Source organism: Papaver somniferum, chromosome 2 (assembly GCF_003573695.1).
Source record: "Papaver somniferum cultivar HN1 chromosome 2, ASM357369v1, whole genome shotgun sequence".
Classification (NCBI taxonomy): Eukaryota; Viridiplantae; Streptophyta; class Magnoliopsida; order Ranunculales; family Papaveraceae; genus Papaver; species Papaver somniferum.
Window position 1 is genome coordinate 99,414,885 of NC_039359.1, and position 17,420 is coordinate 99,432,304.

Below are 17,420 nucleotides of genomic sequence, written 5' to 3' on the forward strand. Positions count from 1 at the left end.
GGTGTCTGTGCTATTTCTTTTCCGCATTATATTTTGTTATATAATTGAAATATCACAGGTTGTGCGTTGAACCTATCAATTTGGAAATCTAACCTTTGGTTGTTGATTGAAATTGATTGATCCTTGAACATTGGTCTTTGGTAAAGTTCAAGTGATTTCTCTTGTATTCGATCAGACTCGCAGATTTCTATTTGTTTGAGTATATAACTCTTTGATATACTTTTTATTAAGATTGAGTCTGACTGTCTAGTTCATTATCTTAAAAGTATATTGGAGTTAGTCCATACAGATTACAAAGCGAAATATTGGGTGTGGTTGTTAGACCCCCGCTTTTTCACATACTCCTTACGTCTCTTAAACCTCATAAGTCTCTACGCAATTAATTCCCTTAGTATACGTCCTTTGCATTCTAAGAGTTTCTTCAACCTATGTGAAGACTTTTATTCCATTCTGCATCTATAAGCCTATTTGATTTTCCTTTTGATCAGTCGATCTAGGTTTGGAAATCTGTTTGAAATAGACAAAGTCTAGTAAACCTCACGAATCCCAAACACTTACACTCAATTAGATGAGAAGCCTGGATTACTAACCACCTCTCAAAAACAATATAAACAAATCAATGAAGAAGAGTTTTAGGTATCTATCTTGAGGAATTGATAGATACATTTTTGTGTCTACGTTGTCCTTAATTTCATGTATTGTTGGTACTCGATTTTTGTACTTATTATGGTATTTTATGTGTTTTTAGGTATTTTTGGAAATAAACATTCTTGGAAAAATCGGCTCGAAAAGTCGTCTAAAGCACCGGAAGGAACGTGTTATTTAGACTCTCACTTGAAGGGGCGCCCAAATGATAAGGGGTACCCAAAGGATATTTGCACCCAAGCAGCTGATCAGAGACAACCCTCATGGCATCTGCTATTCGCACCCCAGGACCGGATAGGGGGCACCCATCTTCTTCTTCACGGGAAAGATATTTGGCGGGAAAATAAATCTCAACTGTGTGAGATTCTGGTCATGATATTATGGGGATATTTGTGTCTTTAAGACATGATTATCTTCTTACCATGACAGTAAGATTTTGTACGTGTCTTGAATGGAAGGAAATCGTATACTTTTGGATATTTTCGAAAACAGGGAAGGAATTATTCACGGAATTAATTGAGATATTCTCTCCATTATTTGGCTCAATTGAATGAGAAGATTTGGATATACCATACAACTCAGAAGACGTGTGAAAACTGAGAGGAAATATTCCCGTGAAATACTTTCATTAACTGCAAAGATCTTTTGGAGTAATTGAGATGATTGTCGAGATTGGCTTCACAGTATAAATAAGAGTGTCTTGGGTATCAGTGAGGAGATAGAGAGTTACGGGGAGTTTGGGGTCGAGAGGAGAGCTCAGGAGGCGAGAATCAAGAGTTTTCATAACTCTGTTTCTGCTGCTGCACCAAGAACACGAAGAACAAAATACCACCAGAAGCAGTCGTTTATCAACAGTGACAACGACTGCCACACGAGGGTCGCAGAGTTACAACAACAACAGTTCCTTTCTATCGTTCTTTGTAACAGTGTTTTGCAACAATTATAAACGTTGCAAACACCCGATTTTCATCATTTTCTCCATTTCATCATTTGTACACCTACTTTGAGCAATGAAATAAACTTTTGAGCGTGTTTCCAACATCATGATGAGCTAAACCCAATCCTTGGGGCTATGGAGGAAGCCGTTGTTTCGATAAAAGTGATATATTTCTATTAATTAAATTACAACAACTCTATTATGATTTTTGCATTGAACTAAAAATTGTTTATATGATTTTGATTAGTTAGGTGTATTTTCTCTTGATAGAATATGCTTGCTTTAGGGTTTTGATATTCTATGATTGGATTAACATCTATTCTTTTGGAAATCTACATGTCTAGGCAATACTATTAGAATCAATTTGAATGTTGATTTGCGTAATTATTGTTTTATTAAATCACTAATATCAAACAATGGTGGAATCCTAGTCCCATTCTCTCCATAATTTTCACAATATCTTTTTAATTCAGTTCGCTATTTTTATTTATTAAAAAATCTAAAAATCCGCTTTCACAAGTCTTGAACGAACCATATTACTACAACAACTTTGAAAACACATCAAATTTTTGGCGCCGCGGACGCAGACTTGTCTTTAGGCTAGAGTTTTTAGATTTTTTTTTTTAGGTTTTTATTTTATTTGTTCTTCTTTACGTTTTTAGGTTTTTGTCTTTTTCTTACAGAATTCGGAATTTGGAGCGTAGGAAAATTTTGCCAAAGCTTTTGGTGAATACTTAAAGACTTCGAGTGAAAGGCAAAGCGAAAGGAGCGAAAGAAGAAGACTTTTTTTATTTTATAAAAAAAAGAGTGAAATAAAAAGACATTTTTTTTTGTAGATTTTTTTTTGACTTTCTTTTTCTTTTGCACTTTATATTTTTGGACTTTGGACTTTAAATTTTGGGACATTATTTTTAAACCTACGGAAGGGTAGTTTATAATAAACTGTTTGCAGAGAAGGACGGTGATTACGATATCACCTCGGCCCCTCGGGTTCGTACATGACATAGGAGTCGTGGCCCGAGTCGACTACAAAGGTTCATCCCCCGTCTGGTACGGGAGGTAAGTTTGTCGAAACACTCGCGAATCCCCTGTCAGCGAGTTACTGTCTTCCTTCGTATGCATATATGTTGAGGACTTGAAAACGGCTGCTTTAATTTCCTAGTAAAGGGAAGGACTGGCCATACAAGATAAGGGTTCGGATTTCATCACCGTTCTCTTCTTGCCCGCCTTAGGAAAACGACACCAAACGCGAACCTAAGCCTAAAATTTTGACTAGAACGAGACCGATAGGGTAACGAGCTTAACAGGAAAGTCATTCGAAAATATTGGTTACTCTTTTAAGCATACTTCGAAGTTCTTGACGGTTTCTGTAAGTTGAATGCGTGACTGCGCCGCCTTGTAATACCGGTGAGGCCTTGGGTATCAAAGCTCCACCGAGCTTCCCTCGCCTCTATTCAACTTACTTTAACTCGGATTGATTCCAGAGGGGTTTGCTTAAATTGTAACGAATTCCCGTTCGAAGGATTAGAAGCTGGTCTAGAAACAATCTAAGTGGAGCCATCATGCTTTTTGTTTGCTAGAAATCAGTAGGTTTGTGGGTGGAGTCAGCCTTGTTTGTGTTTGCATAGAACATCCCTTCCTTTTAGGACTTTTCTTTTTGATTTTGTTTTTCTAGTGTATGCCCGAAGTTTTTAAACGGGCTTGGAAAAGAAACACTCTAGGTCGTTTGATTAGTGACAAACCTAGTAGTTCTTCTTGTGAAGGCGGGAGCTCGAAGACTCTTCTTTTGAGAGCCCCGTTTTTGGAAACTTCAGTTTTGAGAATCTGTCTCTTCGTGAGGAAAGTACCCCTAGTACTCCTAGTCCTTTGGTAGTGCCAGAAATGACAACTTTGAAAGCTTTGCTAAACCCAACTAGGACCTCTCGTCCGTCTTATCAAGTTAGCTGAAACCGAGGCAAATTATGAACTGAAACCTGGGACTTTACAGATGCTCCCAATGTTTTTAGGGAAGGAGAATGAGAACCCCTATTTTCATGTTAGGGAATTTGAGGAAGTTTGTAGTACTCTGAAAATTAAAAACCTAAGTGATGATGCGTTGAAACTTAGGTTATTCCCCTTTTCCTTAAAAGATAAAGCCAAATCTTGGCTGTATAGTTTGGACTCTGAGTCAATTGAAACCTATGACCAACTTACTTCTGCCTTTATACATAAGTTTTTCCCAAGGCATAAAACATCGTCTATTAGGACACAAATATGTACTTTTGCCCAACAAGAGGGAGAATCTTTATATAGGTACTTAGAAAGGTTCAATGACTTGATATCTCAATGTCCTCATCATGGTTTGGAGAAGGTTAGGTTAGTTCAGATCCTCTACGAGGGTTTAGATTATTCAACAACAACCATGGTTGAGTCCTTATGCACAGGTGGGTTTGAGAATAAAACTGTTGATGAAGCGATGACATTTTTGAATGAAATCGCCGATAAGACCCAACAATGGGAAAATAGTAGGGAACCCCAGAAAACAATTCTTCTAAGTAGAGGAAATGTTAATAGGGTAGAAGGATCTTATGAGTCAGATGCCAAAATAGCAGCTATAGCCAAAAGGTTAGAAGCCTTAGAATTAGGTCATTCTAGTGGTAGTAGTGGAAGAAATGAGCCTTTTTGGGAAGGCCATGTTGTTGAAGAGCAAGCCAATGCTCTTTATAACAACACTAGGTTTGATAACCAACAAAGTTTGACCCATATTCAGAAACCTATAACCCTGGCTGGAGAAACCATCCAAACCTTTCTTGGTCCAAGGGCCAGAATCAAGGTCAGTCTAGTAATGCTCAGGTTCCCCCAGGTTTTGGCTATACTAAGAATCCTTCAGCTCCGGCACAGTTTCAGATCCCTTCGATAAGAAAATCATGAGTTTAGAAGAGTCTCTTGCTTGTTAACTCGTAACACTAGAATTTCAGCAATCGTTGCTCAAGGTTAGAAGAAAATAAGAAATAGGTCAGCTAACTCTCAGGCTATTTCCGAGTTGAAAACCCAGGTTAGTCAGATAAATGAGACATTGAGAGAAAAAGGAAAGTTTCCTAGTCAACCACAACCCAACCCTAGGGGAGTCCATCAAATATCTTTAGCTGGTGAGAAATCATCAAACCATGTGAACTCGATAACAACCCTTAGGAGTGGTAAAACGGTAGACAATAAGGTAGCCATGCCTAGTGGACATACTGTAGTTCCACCTTCTACTTCCCAAGAGGAGCCCGTAGACGAGGAAACTGAAACAGTCTCTAAGGATTCCCAAGAAATTCCTGATAGGTCTACCTTTGTGCCTAGAGCCCCATATCCACATTTGTTAGCCCCAACAAAGAAGGAGTCGACTTTCAACGAGATAATGGAAACATTTAAGCAGGTGAACATCAATTCCGCTATTAGAAGCAATTAGGCAGATGCCTGCTTATGCCAAGTTCCTTAAAGATCTTTGTACACGAAAGCGTAAGCTTAATGTCCATAAGAAAGCTTTTTTAGCTGGTCAGGTAAGTTCCATTCTTCTGAACCAAACACCCCCTAAGTATAAGGATCCTGGATGCCCCACCATATGTTGTGCGATTGGTAATCACATGGTCGATAAAGCTTTACTTGACTTAGGAGCTAGTGTTAACTTACTCCCGTATCATGTATACACCCAGCTAGGTCTTGGTAAGTTGAAACCGACTAAAATGACACTACAATTAGCTGATAGGTCTGTCAAAGTCCCTCGTGGTGTCATAGAGGATGTTCTGATTGAGGTTGATAAGTTTATTTATCCTGTGGATTTCGTTGTTCTAGACACCCAGCCTGTTCAGGACCCAAGTCGTCAAATCCCAGTGATTTTAGGTCGCCCATTTTTAGCCACAGCTAACGCTGTCATCAACTGTAGGACTGGGCTTATGAACATATCCTTTGGTAATATGACCACTGAACTAAATGTCTTTAATGTTACTAGACAACCTTCTGAGAACGATGATTTAGAAGAAGTGAATATGATTAGCACTTTAGTTCAGGATTTGGTTCAGGATAATTGGCTTGACACTTTACTGGTAGATTCTTTAGATGATTTTGAGGAAACCATTCTCTTAGATCAGATATGTGATCAATCTTTAGAAGAAGCTCTTGAGTATTTTAAAGATTCTATGGACCCAGAAATTCAGGCAATAGTTTTAGGTTTTTCTGAGAATAATGATGACCCTAAGTTTGGGGGTAGAGAACTAGAAGAATCTCTTGAGTATTTTAAGGACTCTGAAGATCCGGAAATTCAAGAAATAGTTAGAGGTTTGTCTGTGAACCCTAAGTTCGGGGGTAGTGATGGTTCTTGTGATTGTATCGTATCCCTAATTAGAGTCCCTAACTTGGGACTCGAGCCTTGTACATCTGAGATATTACTTGAGTCTTTTCAGACTCCGCAACCCGATCCTCCTGATACTGTCCAGGAGGTAACCCAGGTATTAGAGACCCTTTTTCGGATGAATCTATTTATCGAGACACACATATGAAGTTCAATTATGCGCCGCAGATAAACCCAGTTGTCTTGACAGAAACCTAGATGAGGACGTGCTCCTTCTTTTCATTTTTCTGAATCAGTGCAGTTGTCTCATACTGGTGTCAGCTTTATTTGGTCTTATGGACCCACAATTGTTTCGACTGTTGATATATGACTTTGGAATGTGAAAATCCTTTTTGAGGTATTTGATGTCTAGCTAAAGACTTTAAATTTAGCATTTCCTGGGAGATACTCATGCTTACGGTAATATCCTTCCTTATTTCTTTTTCCATCCATCAAGTGGTAACAATTTCTTATTGTTCATTTGATCTTTAGAACATTGAGGACAATGTTAGATTTAAGTTTGGGGGTGGGGAAGAAACTTTTTGTTAGCTCTTAGCTGCAAAAAATAAACTCCAGAGCCTAGAAATTTATGCTTATTAAGGTTGGCACTAACCAATCTAAGTGGATGGGAACATCTTGGTTGTAGGAGTTGAGGAACCAATCTGATTAGATGGAAACATCTAAAGAGTTGATAAAAGCACAGAGCTCAGGTGTTAGAATTAAAAAAAACATGGTAGTTTCGCCATATCTCGTTGAATCCTAATCCTTCTGTTTTTATTTTTTAAGTGATTTGGTGGGGCACACGATTCAAGTTGTTACCTTTTCTAGGGTGGAATAGAGTAATTGAGATACAACATAAAAAAAAAAAAGACTAGACCATTAGACCAACCAGAATAAATTCAATAAAGTCGACCACTGGTGCCCTTGTATATGCCAGTTGTGTTGACCTAGAGTTAGGTTTATCGACCACTAGTCCCCTTGTATATGCCAGTTGTGTTGATATTAGTCAGACCGGTATCTCAGTCCATTAGGATAGGTTCATCCTGGCAGAGGCCTTCAGACAGATATGGGAAACACCTTTCACTTTAAACCATCTTTTTCTTTATCCATCTTCTTAATATTTCCATGTGATTGGTTGACTCCGGTTATGATGTCCAGAAACTATCTGAGTAGAGCTCTGTCACTTATATATGAATTTTAGTATGTTGAGTGCAAACTCGTGTACAACAATTGGAATTTCGCATCAGGGTACTTCCTCCTATAGTCAATGATTGTATGCCAACCAAGGAGATTCTTTAGTGCCTTCCAAGGTTCTGCGTAGATAGCTAGGGTCTGTAGTAAAGGTTTTGTGGGTACACCTATGGTAAACCCTCCGGAGACAACACTCCTCCGCTAGGGCCACCTAGCGGTCTAACGTCTTGCTGCACGTGCTAAGTGTAGTCATTTTATTTTCTAGATTAGTTTTGCTCGAGGACTAGCAAATAATGAGTTTGGGGGTATTTGATAGACACATTTTTGTGTCTACGTTGTCCTTAATTTCATGTATTGTTGGTACTCGATTTTATACTTATTATGGTATTTTATGTGCTTTTAGGTATTTTTGGAAATAAACATTCTTGGAAAAATCGGCTCAAAAAGTCGTCTAAAGCACCGGAAGGAACGTGTTATTCAGACTCTCACTTGTGGATAAGGGGCGCCCAAATGATAAGGGGTACCCAAAGTATATTTGCACCCAAGCAGCTGATCAGAGAAACCCCTCATGGCATCTGCTATTCGCACCCCAAGACCGGATAGGGGGCACTCATCTTCTTCTTCACGGGAAAAGAAATCTCAACTGTGTGAGATTATGGTCATGATATTATGGGGATATTTGTGTCTTTAAGACATGATTATCTTCTTACCATGACAGTAAGATTTTGTACGTGTCTTGAATGGAAGGAAATCATATACTTTTGGATATTTTCGAAAACAGGGAAGGAATTATTCACGGAATTAATTGAAGATATTCTCATCATTATTTGGCTCAATTAAATGAGAGGATTTGGATATACCATACAACTCAGAATACGTGTGAAAATGGAGAGGAAATATTCCCGTGAAATACTTTCATTAACTGCAAAGATCTTTTGGAGTAATTGAGATGATTGTCGAGATTAGCTTCACAGTATAAATAAGAGTGTCTTAGGTATCAATGAGGAGATATAGAGTTAAGGAGAGTTTGGGGTCGAGAGGAGAGCTTAGGAGGCGAGAATCAAGAGTTTTCAGAACTTTGTTTCTGCTGCTGCACCAAGAACACGAAGAACAAAAGACCACCAGAAGCAGTCTTTTATCAACAGTGACAACGACTGCCACATGAGGGTCGCAGATTTACAACAACAACAGTTCCTTTCTATCGTTCTTTGTAACAGTGTTTTGTAACAATTATAAACGTTGCAAACACCCGATTTACATCATTTTCTCCATTTCATCATTTGTACACCTACTTTGAGCAATGAAATCAACTTTTTAGCGTGTTTCCAACATCATGATGAGCTAAACCCATTCCTTGGGGCTATGGAAGAAGCCGTTGTTCCGGTAAAAGTGATATATTTCTATTAATTAAATTACAACAACTCTATTATGATTTTTGCATTGAACTAAAAATTGTTTATATGATTTTGATTAGTTAGGTTTATTTTCTCATGATAGAATATGCTTGCTTTAGGGTTTTGATATTCTATGCTTGGATTAACATCTATTCTTTTGGAAATCTACATGTCTAGGCAATATTATTAGAATCAATTTGAATGTTGATTTGCATAATTATTATTTTATTAAATCACTAATATCAACCAATGGTGGAATCCTAGTCTCATTCTCTCCATAATTTTGACAACATCTTTTTAATTTAGTTCGCTATTTTTATTTATTAAAAAATTTAAAAATCCGCTTTCAAAAGTCTTGAACGAACCATATTACTACAACAACTTTGAAAACACATCAGGAATCACAAAGTATGATACAAAGAGAACTTTGCGATTTCTATCTATCACCTTCCTGATCGGAGACTGTAAAAAAACATCGACGATCAATAAGAACAAGATCAGTATATACGAACTATCAGGTAAAGACAGTCGTTAAAGCATAGCTCGGTTGAACTCACCAAGCGTTGGTATGTCAAGTTTGGTTGTCGTATTTTAGTATCAAAACTCATCTAGAGTCGCTTGATTAAATACTAGAGTCAACTTCGTTTAGGTTAGAATAGAAAGTCTAGGAATGTTGAGACACACGAGTATTACTCCGAATACCTGAAGAATTTAAAAAACTAGCGAACTACAACGACGACATCATCCTTCCACTTGAGGTTAGTAATATTGACTTGAACTGTTTCATTCCAAACGTATCTTTCAAGTCGTGCTATATTGAAAAAATAACTGCGAATCTGTATATATTGTACATAATATCCTTGTTTAAAGACTTCTGTGGGATCAAGAATTTCTATGAGTACAGTTGGTGGGAAACTAGATAATTGTAGTGTCATTAGTTTTTGATTGATTTGATTGACTAACGGTTGTTGAAACTTCGACTGCACCTAGTTTGTTTATTCTTGAGAATCTTCTCTTATGATCTAAGATTCACTCAAACTAGATCGAACTATCGACATGATCTTTATAATTGTTGTTAGATCTAAAGACATCTTGTGATAATCCATTGTTAACAGACTCCGTTCTGTGTGTGATTGATCATAAGAGATTCAAGTGGTGTTGTGCAGGTTATTGAAGATTAAAGAATATTTGAAAACGAAGAAGATTTCTTATTGGTTTTCGTATCTCGATAATTTGTGTGTACAAACCTTGATCGGCTGGGATCCAACTAGAATCAGATTTATTCTATTGATTAGTTGCATGAGATCGACATTCTCTATATATCTCTTTGAGATTTATTTTGATTGAGTGAGAATCTAAACTTAACTATTTTGGTAGTTATTGGATAGATTGATCTAACCAGACAAAGGATTTTACTATATTAAACATAAGATCCTTTGTCAAAGACTCATCTAAATCTTATAGCAAAGATTGATTAGAGTGGTTACCAAACAGATTCTTCCTTTGTTGTTTGGAATACGATCCAAAAGACTTGCTATTCACGTGTGTGACTCTAGAATTCAAAGGCGTAGGGATATTGAGGGAACTAAGTAGATAGGGGTAGTCTTCTTGGTCTCAACTATACGAAGTTGGTTTATATTTTTTATAGCGGCTTAATTCTAAGAGTATTCAAAACTGGACTAGGTCCCAGGGTTTTTATGCATTTGCGGTTTCCTCGTTAACAAAATCTTAATGTATCTTTTAATTTGGTTTCCACATTATAATTGTTTACTACAATAAAGTAATACACATATACGTTAACTCCGCATTACTTGATGGCGATCCTATAGAGTTTGGTTAAGACCGAACCTATCGTCAAATAACACACTTTTGTTGTCGTATTGTCTCGATCTTGTATCCATAGTCAATCACACAAGTTATCTTGTTGTTTTATTGTCCCGATCTCGTATCCATAGAAAATCACACGAAGTGTGAATTGAATTGTCGTATTGTCTCGACTCTGTCCATAGACGATCACATTCGGTAGAGGACTTATAGGTTGAAATAAAAAGATTGTGGTGTATTTGGGTACCCTCGTCTTTTCCACAGTCGGACCTGGATTCACGAATACCTAAGTGAAGTCTTTAAGTTGTAAACCTAATTATGTTTCTCAAAGGAAACCTAGGTTAATAGAGGATGATTTTGTCAAGAAACTAGGACACATAAGTGTCAGGGTTTGAGAAGTATTGTGCATGAGACTCTCTATTTATAGGTTTTCAGGGCTTCAGGTAGCTTTGAATTCAAGCTAAGATAACTTGAGATTCAAGCAAACACTTTCTTAGTTTAAATGAAATTGTTGTTAGGAATTCATGTAAGTATATGATAAGTTCTCCTTGAAATTATACAGAAAAATGTATGACATGGTCCAAGGTGCTGAAACCGTGTACAATGATAGTTCTTGGAAGATATGCCTTATGAACTAACAAGCATAAATCATGTTCATTAACACTCAAGATTTTAACCATGTTTCACAAACACAAAGTGATTCAGTGAACAAAGTTATCTTGTAAGTGTTTACAAGAGTTGTAACAATGCCGAACGTATTTGTGAAAATAGTTTGTGAACATCTGCTTAGTTCAATACTGGGTAGGTATGTGTAGGGGTGCGCATACCTATAGATCATTCCATGAACTCTGGATATTGGGGTACGCATACTGGGTATGTGTACCCTTAGTTATCCATGAACCCGGGTCCTTGGATTACACGTATAGGTATGCGTACCTCCCCCCAATTCACGAACTCGGAACCTTAGCATACGAGTGCTGAGTATGCATACATACCCTGTTACGTAAATCAAATTACTAAGCTACGTGTACTAGGTATGCGTACCTACCCTACGTCCAAATTTTCAGAAGTTCTTAAAACTCTCTTTAAACAATTTGAAACATTCTCAATCACCATTAATAATGAATATCATTGCTTGAGAAATTTCCAAATGGTCAACTTCAAACAAAATTAGATCATGAACAATAAATTATTCTCAACCAAGATTGTTAAGGATCTACGGACGTCCATTGATCGAATCATATTTCGAGAGATTTACCAAGACAAGCATGACTCAAAATTTCTTCTTTGCAATATAAAATCTACTGAAATCATACGACATAATCTCAAGATAGAATGGTAAATGTTGTGAGTAAATAGGATGGTTTAATCTTCATATACCTCTTCGTCGATGAAGTTTTTCAAATGTCTTCTTTTGATCTTCAGTCTTCAATCTTCGAAGGTTATTCGTTGATGTCTATTACTCAACTACCATACTCTAATCTTAGTCCGAGACTTGACTTGATTAGACTAGAAATCAAGATATACTTTTGTGCATCTAACATTGATATCAAGGTTGAGATAACAAAATTTACGAGTTCGACCGAGCAGTGCTCTAACAAAGTGGACCAATTAGACCTTTCGTTGGACCCTTCAATTGGTGTCAAATTTTAAGTCTGGTAGATGGAGCTCATTGGGATAAACTCAAACCATGTTAATAATTTGGGATAAATGTTGTTCAGTTGCACCTAAATTCTAGGAACTTGAGAGATAAGTTAAATGAAAAACGTATTCATAATGTCTAAGTTCTTAGGAAACAAGTTAGGAAATCCTGAACTTGTAGGACAAGTAATTAGACTCATATATAAGGATGTCTACATTTTTAATAAAATTCTCAATAGAAATGTCAGGAATTCCTCCCACCTCTTGTATATATTGTTGAACCACGTTAAATCTGTTAATGTTTTACCTATTGTTTTTGTATATAATCTGTATTTGTGTGGCTGTCTCATTCTTTTTTTCTTAATCCTATATCAAAATAAAATAGTTCATAGAACAATCCAAAGAATTTAATATTTCTTACCGGCTAGGTTGTCTTCGACAAATTAGCATGTATAGATGGCTCAGAACCCCGACATGGCCCGCAAATGAGATGAAACAATTCCAAATCCCCGTTGCAAATTCAAAGAAATAAAAAATAAAACATTGATCCACCTATTTAACTGACACGCCAACGATGGCAATCCGTTAACAGCTTCTCTTTGGTTACAACTTACACCCTGTTGGTTGCCTGTACAAAGGCTGCCTCCAGAATGGCTTCCCTTATAGAGGTAGCCCCCAATAGAATCTCACACCTCATGAACATAACTAGTTAACAAGTTATATAACGGAGACCTAGCTGCAATAGATTGATCTACTGCCAAAACATGACTTAAAAAATTTGGAGTATTTCCCTCCCGAGAAGTCTGATGGAACGGAAATTTGTACAACTTAAGTTGGTTTTGTTTCTTTCGAGATTGAATAGTTTTGGAATGACTGGCGTGTCTGTTAATTATGGAGTATGACTAATCCCAAATGTGCACTTACGAATAAACTCTCTTTTAATGTACATTGTCCATTTACCGATGTAATGTTGTTAACGTTACGATCTGGGAACGTACAGGCAAAACAGGATGAGCATGGTAAGAAAATAGAAGGTTCATATTCCAATTGACAACACTTACGTGAGTACAATGTAATGCATGCGTTTCTTTAAGGCGGTGCACATTTTTCCTGTCATGCCAAAAAGAATGAGCTGACCCAAACTCATTTCTGAGGGTTGAATTTCCATCAATAAAGAGAGGGATTGACAGTGTTATACCTTTCCTCATGGAAAACTTGTACTGCAACTAGGCTGCGACACTCCTGCAGCACCATAATAGTTACCGATCACGTGGCACCGATGCAGTAAACACATTTAAGGCGAAAACGTCTAACCGTAATTATCACCGCGTGTCGTAGAAACCCCTGGAGATACTTATTTTGTAGCTCTTAATAACATTTAGCTATAATTAGACCGTAGTCATTGCGCTCGACCTAAATTATCCTCTTGTCATTTAAAGTTCTGTCATGCCCGGACGCGTTTCCTAATCCGCAATTACGTGTTCGTCGCTCGTAAAAGTAAAACTTCGAGAATTACAATGAAAGTAGAGAAGAACTTCTATATAAACCAAGAAGACACTGAAGAAAACTCAAACCAGTAGTAGAAGAAGCATAAGCAATATACAGGAAAACGCGTGAGTGTGCTTATAAACCACGTATAGTGTGTAAAGTAGAGAAGTAGCCGGGTCATATTAGAAGCTTCATTCAGCATCCTAAAAAAAGAACCCATGGCATCCGGAATCCACAGCTAAGTCCCCCTTCCAATTGCTATATCAAAAATCTCTCCATAAGCCACAATACAGTACAGGCAACCAAAAGAACCCATCTTGGTTTAGGGTCCCACAAACTCTATCCAAGTGGGTCCCATTGCCACAAACTAAGGTGGGTCTGTGGAACAATCGCCCTCAAAACTCAATCTCATCAAAGGTATCTCCTATTTGAATTTCTTTTTTTCTTGTTTTCTCTGAAGAAATAACCCAAACTGGAAAAAAAATAAAAATCAGTCAATCAATATCATCTCTTTTGTTTGTCTCACACACAAAAACAAGAAAAAAGAAAACAGTCTGAATGAAAAATATTAACAAACAAACCCAAGACTCTAATTTTGCTCTTTTCATTTTTCTCTTTTCTTCTCTCTCTGTTTGTTAGAGAGAGAGAAAGGGAGAATAATCTCTGAATCTCTTTCAAATCTAAAAAGTACGATTTCGAGAATAATCCTCCAAGTACAGAGAGTCTAAACTCACAGAGTATAACTTTTTTTTTTCTTGAAGGAGGGTTTGTTTGTTTGTTAGTCTGGTAAGGACGGGAACACCTGAGAGAAATGATGAACAAACACAAGAGCATCAACGAGAATGGAGTATTAGGAAGAAGAGAAGATTTCTCACCTGATCATCACGGTGGTGGAGGAGAAGGTGGTGGTGGTTCAGGACTTAAAAAAGGACCATGGACGGCTGGAGAAGATGCGATCTTGACAGAATATGTTAAAAGACATGGTGAAGGTAATTGGAATGCTGTTCAGAAGAATTCAGGTTTGGCTCGTTGCGGTAAAAGCTGTCGTTTGAGATGGGCTAATCATCTCAGACCTAATCTTAAGAAAGGTTCATTTTCTCCGGAGGAAGAACATTTGATTTTAGAACTTCATTCTAAGCTTGGCAATAAATGGGCACGCATGGCCGCTCAGGTATACATTAAAAATTCTTAATTTATTGTTTTGGGATTGTTTATTTATTAATCTCTTTTTCTTTCAATCTACATCAATGTTTAATTATGTTTTCCGATTGGTCTTAGACAATTCTCATTCTGAGACCCATCTATCTCTTTCTCGTCAACAACAACCAAAAAAAAAATGTTTTACTGTTTGATTGTTTTTTTTATTTGGGGGATTTTTAATCTTTGTTCTTGGTGATTGATAAAAATTTGATCTTTGTTGCCTTAGAAGTCAAACCTATTATTATTCATTTTCTTAATTATGAGTTTTTGTGTTTTTTCTGTATATATAGTTACCAGGAAGAACAGATAACGAAATAAAGAACTATTGGAATACAAGAGTGAAGCGACGACAACGAGCTGGATTACCACTCTATCCAGAAAACCTACAGAGACAATCTTCTTCTTCCTTGTCATTCCAGCTCCCTAATCAAAATCAGTCTAATGATCTTCAATTCTCATCTTTTCAACAACAAAAACCTAGCTTCAATTCTTCCCCATTTACTCTTTTCAATCTTGCTAATACCACTATTTCTACCCCACCTTTTGCATCCCAGTTTCATGAGTACAAAAGATACCGATCAGCTAATAGCAATTATGGGTACAGTCTCCCTTTTTCTTCCAATGATCATGCACAACTTCCTTCTTCCCTGTTTAGTCAAAACCATTCAAGTCAGTTGCAATCATCTTCTAATGTAGAAGGATACCATTTTGGCAATTTCGAGCTTAATCCGTCGACACAAATTCAGCGAAATTCTTTCGAGCCAGATGAGTTAGGGGGTTCTAGTTCTGATTTCTCCTTGAAACTGGAGCTCCCTTCAATCCAATTACCGGATGGAGCAGTAGCTAATGCTGCTAACTCGGGTAGTGTCGCTGAAGGTTGTAACTTATCCTCCCAGAGCTATCTACTGGATGCTCTATTGCAACAAGCTCAGACCATGGCAAATGGTGATAATGGGAAGAGAGCAGAAAAGAGATATGGATTTGATCAGTTTGCTCAGGATGCTCCAACTTCCGAATCTGTGTTTAAAATGAATGGTTCTAATCCATCAGCAAGCCAAGGTTCCTTTGGTGAGTCCTTTTTCACATGAGATTAATTGTTTCCTTTTTGGACCTTGTTGAAATTATTCTTGTTGTACTTTGCTCTTTAAACCTTCTGCATGCAAGTTAGCAACTCAAGTACTAATTAAAATTGTTGACACAATCCAAGATTTCTTCATTACTTTAGTGTGGGTACTTTTAATTGAAACATATTATTTTATTGGAATATTCATTTAGGTTTAGAGTACTGCTTCCTTTAGGGTACATATACCACATAAATGGTAGCTAGGTTACTAGCCCATTCCTGACAATGGTGTTATGTGTTCAACAGCTACATGCACATCGATTACTTGAGAAAAAACTAAACAAAAGTCTGTGAATTAAGAAAAAATAAATTGTATGTAGTTGAAATAGCATGTTGATCTTCTAACTCAGTTTCCGTGTTTACGTTCATGGATGAAAAATCTGATTCCAAAGTGTGCATGGGCTGTCTTTTTTAACTTTTTTCGTTCTTTCTTTACGGTTCGTAGGTGCTGGAATGAAGTTGAAAGAAGAACCTAAAGAGGTGATTAATTCAGGTGACGACGATTTGTCAAGTCTCTTAGATATCGTCCCACCACCAATGCATATAGGGGAATGGGGATACAGTGACAATAGTGGTGAAATTTCCAATGGACCATCCTCAGGTGTTACAGAAGACGACGTTGGTGGTCTTGATCAGATGAAGCAACTAAGCACTACATCCATGCCAAATACAAACTCGGATTCGGAATATTGGAATGACACTTGGAATAACATGCCTGGAATTTGCTAAGAGTTTTCTTCTGTAGGGCATTTAATTATCAAGTAACTGCAAGTTTTATAATCACTCTTTTTCCATTTTGTTGTTGTTGTTGTTGTTCTTGATTTTAAGATTATTAGTACTTAGTAGAGAAGTGTGAGTGTGATTTTATCAAATGCATTTATATATAAAGCTTTTAATGAATGAAAGTCTTTTGGAAATCACATTTGTGTTCATTGTGTTCATACTAGTAATTAATGACACCCACCCCTCCAAGGAGGAATAATACTAAAACTGTTCTGGTTATTGAGTATTAAATGCAGAATGATATCCATAAAACCCCAGATATGTAGTAGACTATAGTGTCCTTAAAAATGACCTCCATTAATTACATTGCCGATTCAGGAACGACCATGAATTCATATACAGTTACAGTTGTAGGCCTGAGCTGAATCCAGCTAGGGATTAAAGATGCGATTTCTCTTCTTAATGTTTGCTAAATCTAGAGTTAACTTTTCCTGCATTAAAAACTTTTAAAAAGAGAAGAAAATAAGTGGAATCATATACACTTTATTCAGTTAAAGAAAAAAATGGGAAACATTCTGGATTTGGGTTTGCTATAGCTTGTTTTATATAAGAGTCAGGGTTTTATTATTGATTCTACATGTGTAACGTACGTCTCTATTTGCGGGGGATCATGCACATCAAACTTTCTCCCCCAATCATCGCCTACTTCTCTCTATCTCTTTCTTCTCGCTATAGGCATATGACACTTCGTTCGTTTTTGTGCTTTATTTAATGTACGATGGGTTGGTCATTCAAAAGTCTTTAATGAATCAATCATACAGTGTGTCCTGATAAATGAAATTTTTGCAGTAGAAACCACTGAATTTCATAACGAAGCCAATACTATGTACGCAAGGGTGACTT

At 37.0% G+C, this 17,420-nt stretch overlaps 1 protein-coding gene across 1 annotated transcript; it reads left to right on the top strand.

Moving 5' to 3' along the window:
• The first annotated feature begins 13,753 nt into the window (after nt 1-13,753).
• On the top strand, nt 13,754-16,714 carry LOC113348550 (transcription factor MYB101-like). Its single transcript, XM_026592369.1, has 4 exons — nt 13,754-13,888; nt 14,233-14,642; nt 14,962-15,739; nt 16,240-16,714. Exons 2-4 carry the CDS (start codon nt 14,283-14,285, stop codon nt 16,521-16,523), a joined length of 1,422 nt encoding a protein of 473 aa, XP_026448154.1. The 5' UTR covers nt 13,754-13,888; nt 14,233-14,282; the 3' UTR covers nt 16,524-16,714.
• The last annotated feature ends 706 nt before the right edge of the window (nt 16,715-17,420 follow it).

What these genes read in the sequence shown, in the direction of transcription:
- LOC113348550 (XM_026592369.1), top strand. Translation starts at nt 14,283, where the DNA reads ATGATGAACAAACACAAGAGCATCAACGAGAATGGAGTATTAGGAAGA. An exon ending in GGGCACGCATGGCCGCTCAG is followed by an intron (nt 14,643 to 14,961) that starts GTATACATTAAA and finishes CTGTATATATAG; the next exon opens with TTACCAGGAAGAACAGATAA. An exon ending in AGCAAGCCAAGGTTCCTTTG is followed by an intron (nt 15,740 to 16,239) that starts GTGAGTCCTTTT and finishes TACGGTTCGTAG; the next exon opens with GTGCTGGAATGAAGTTGAAA.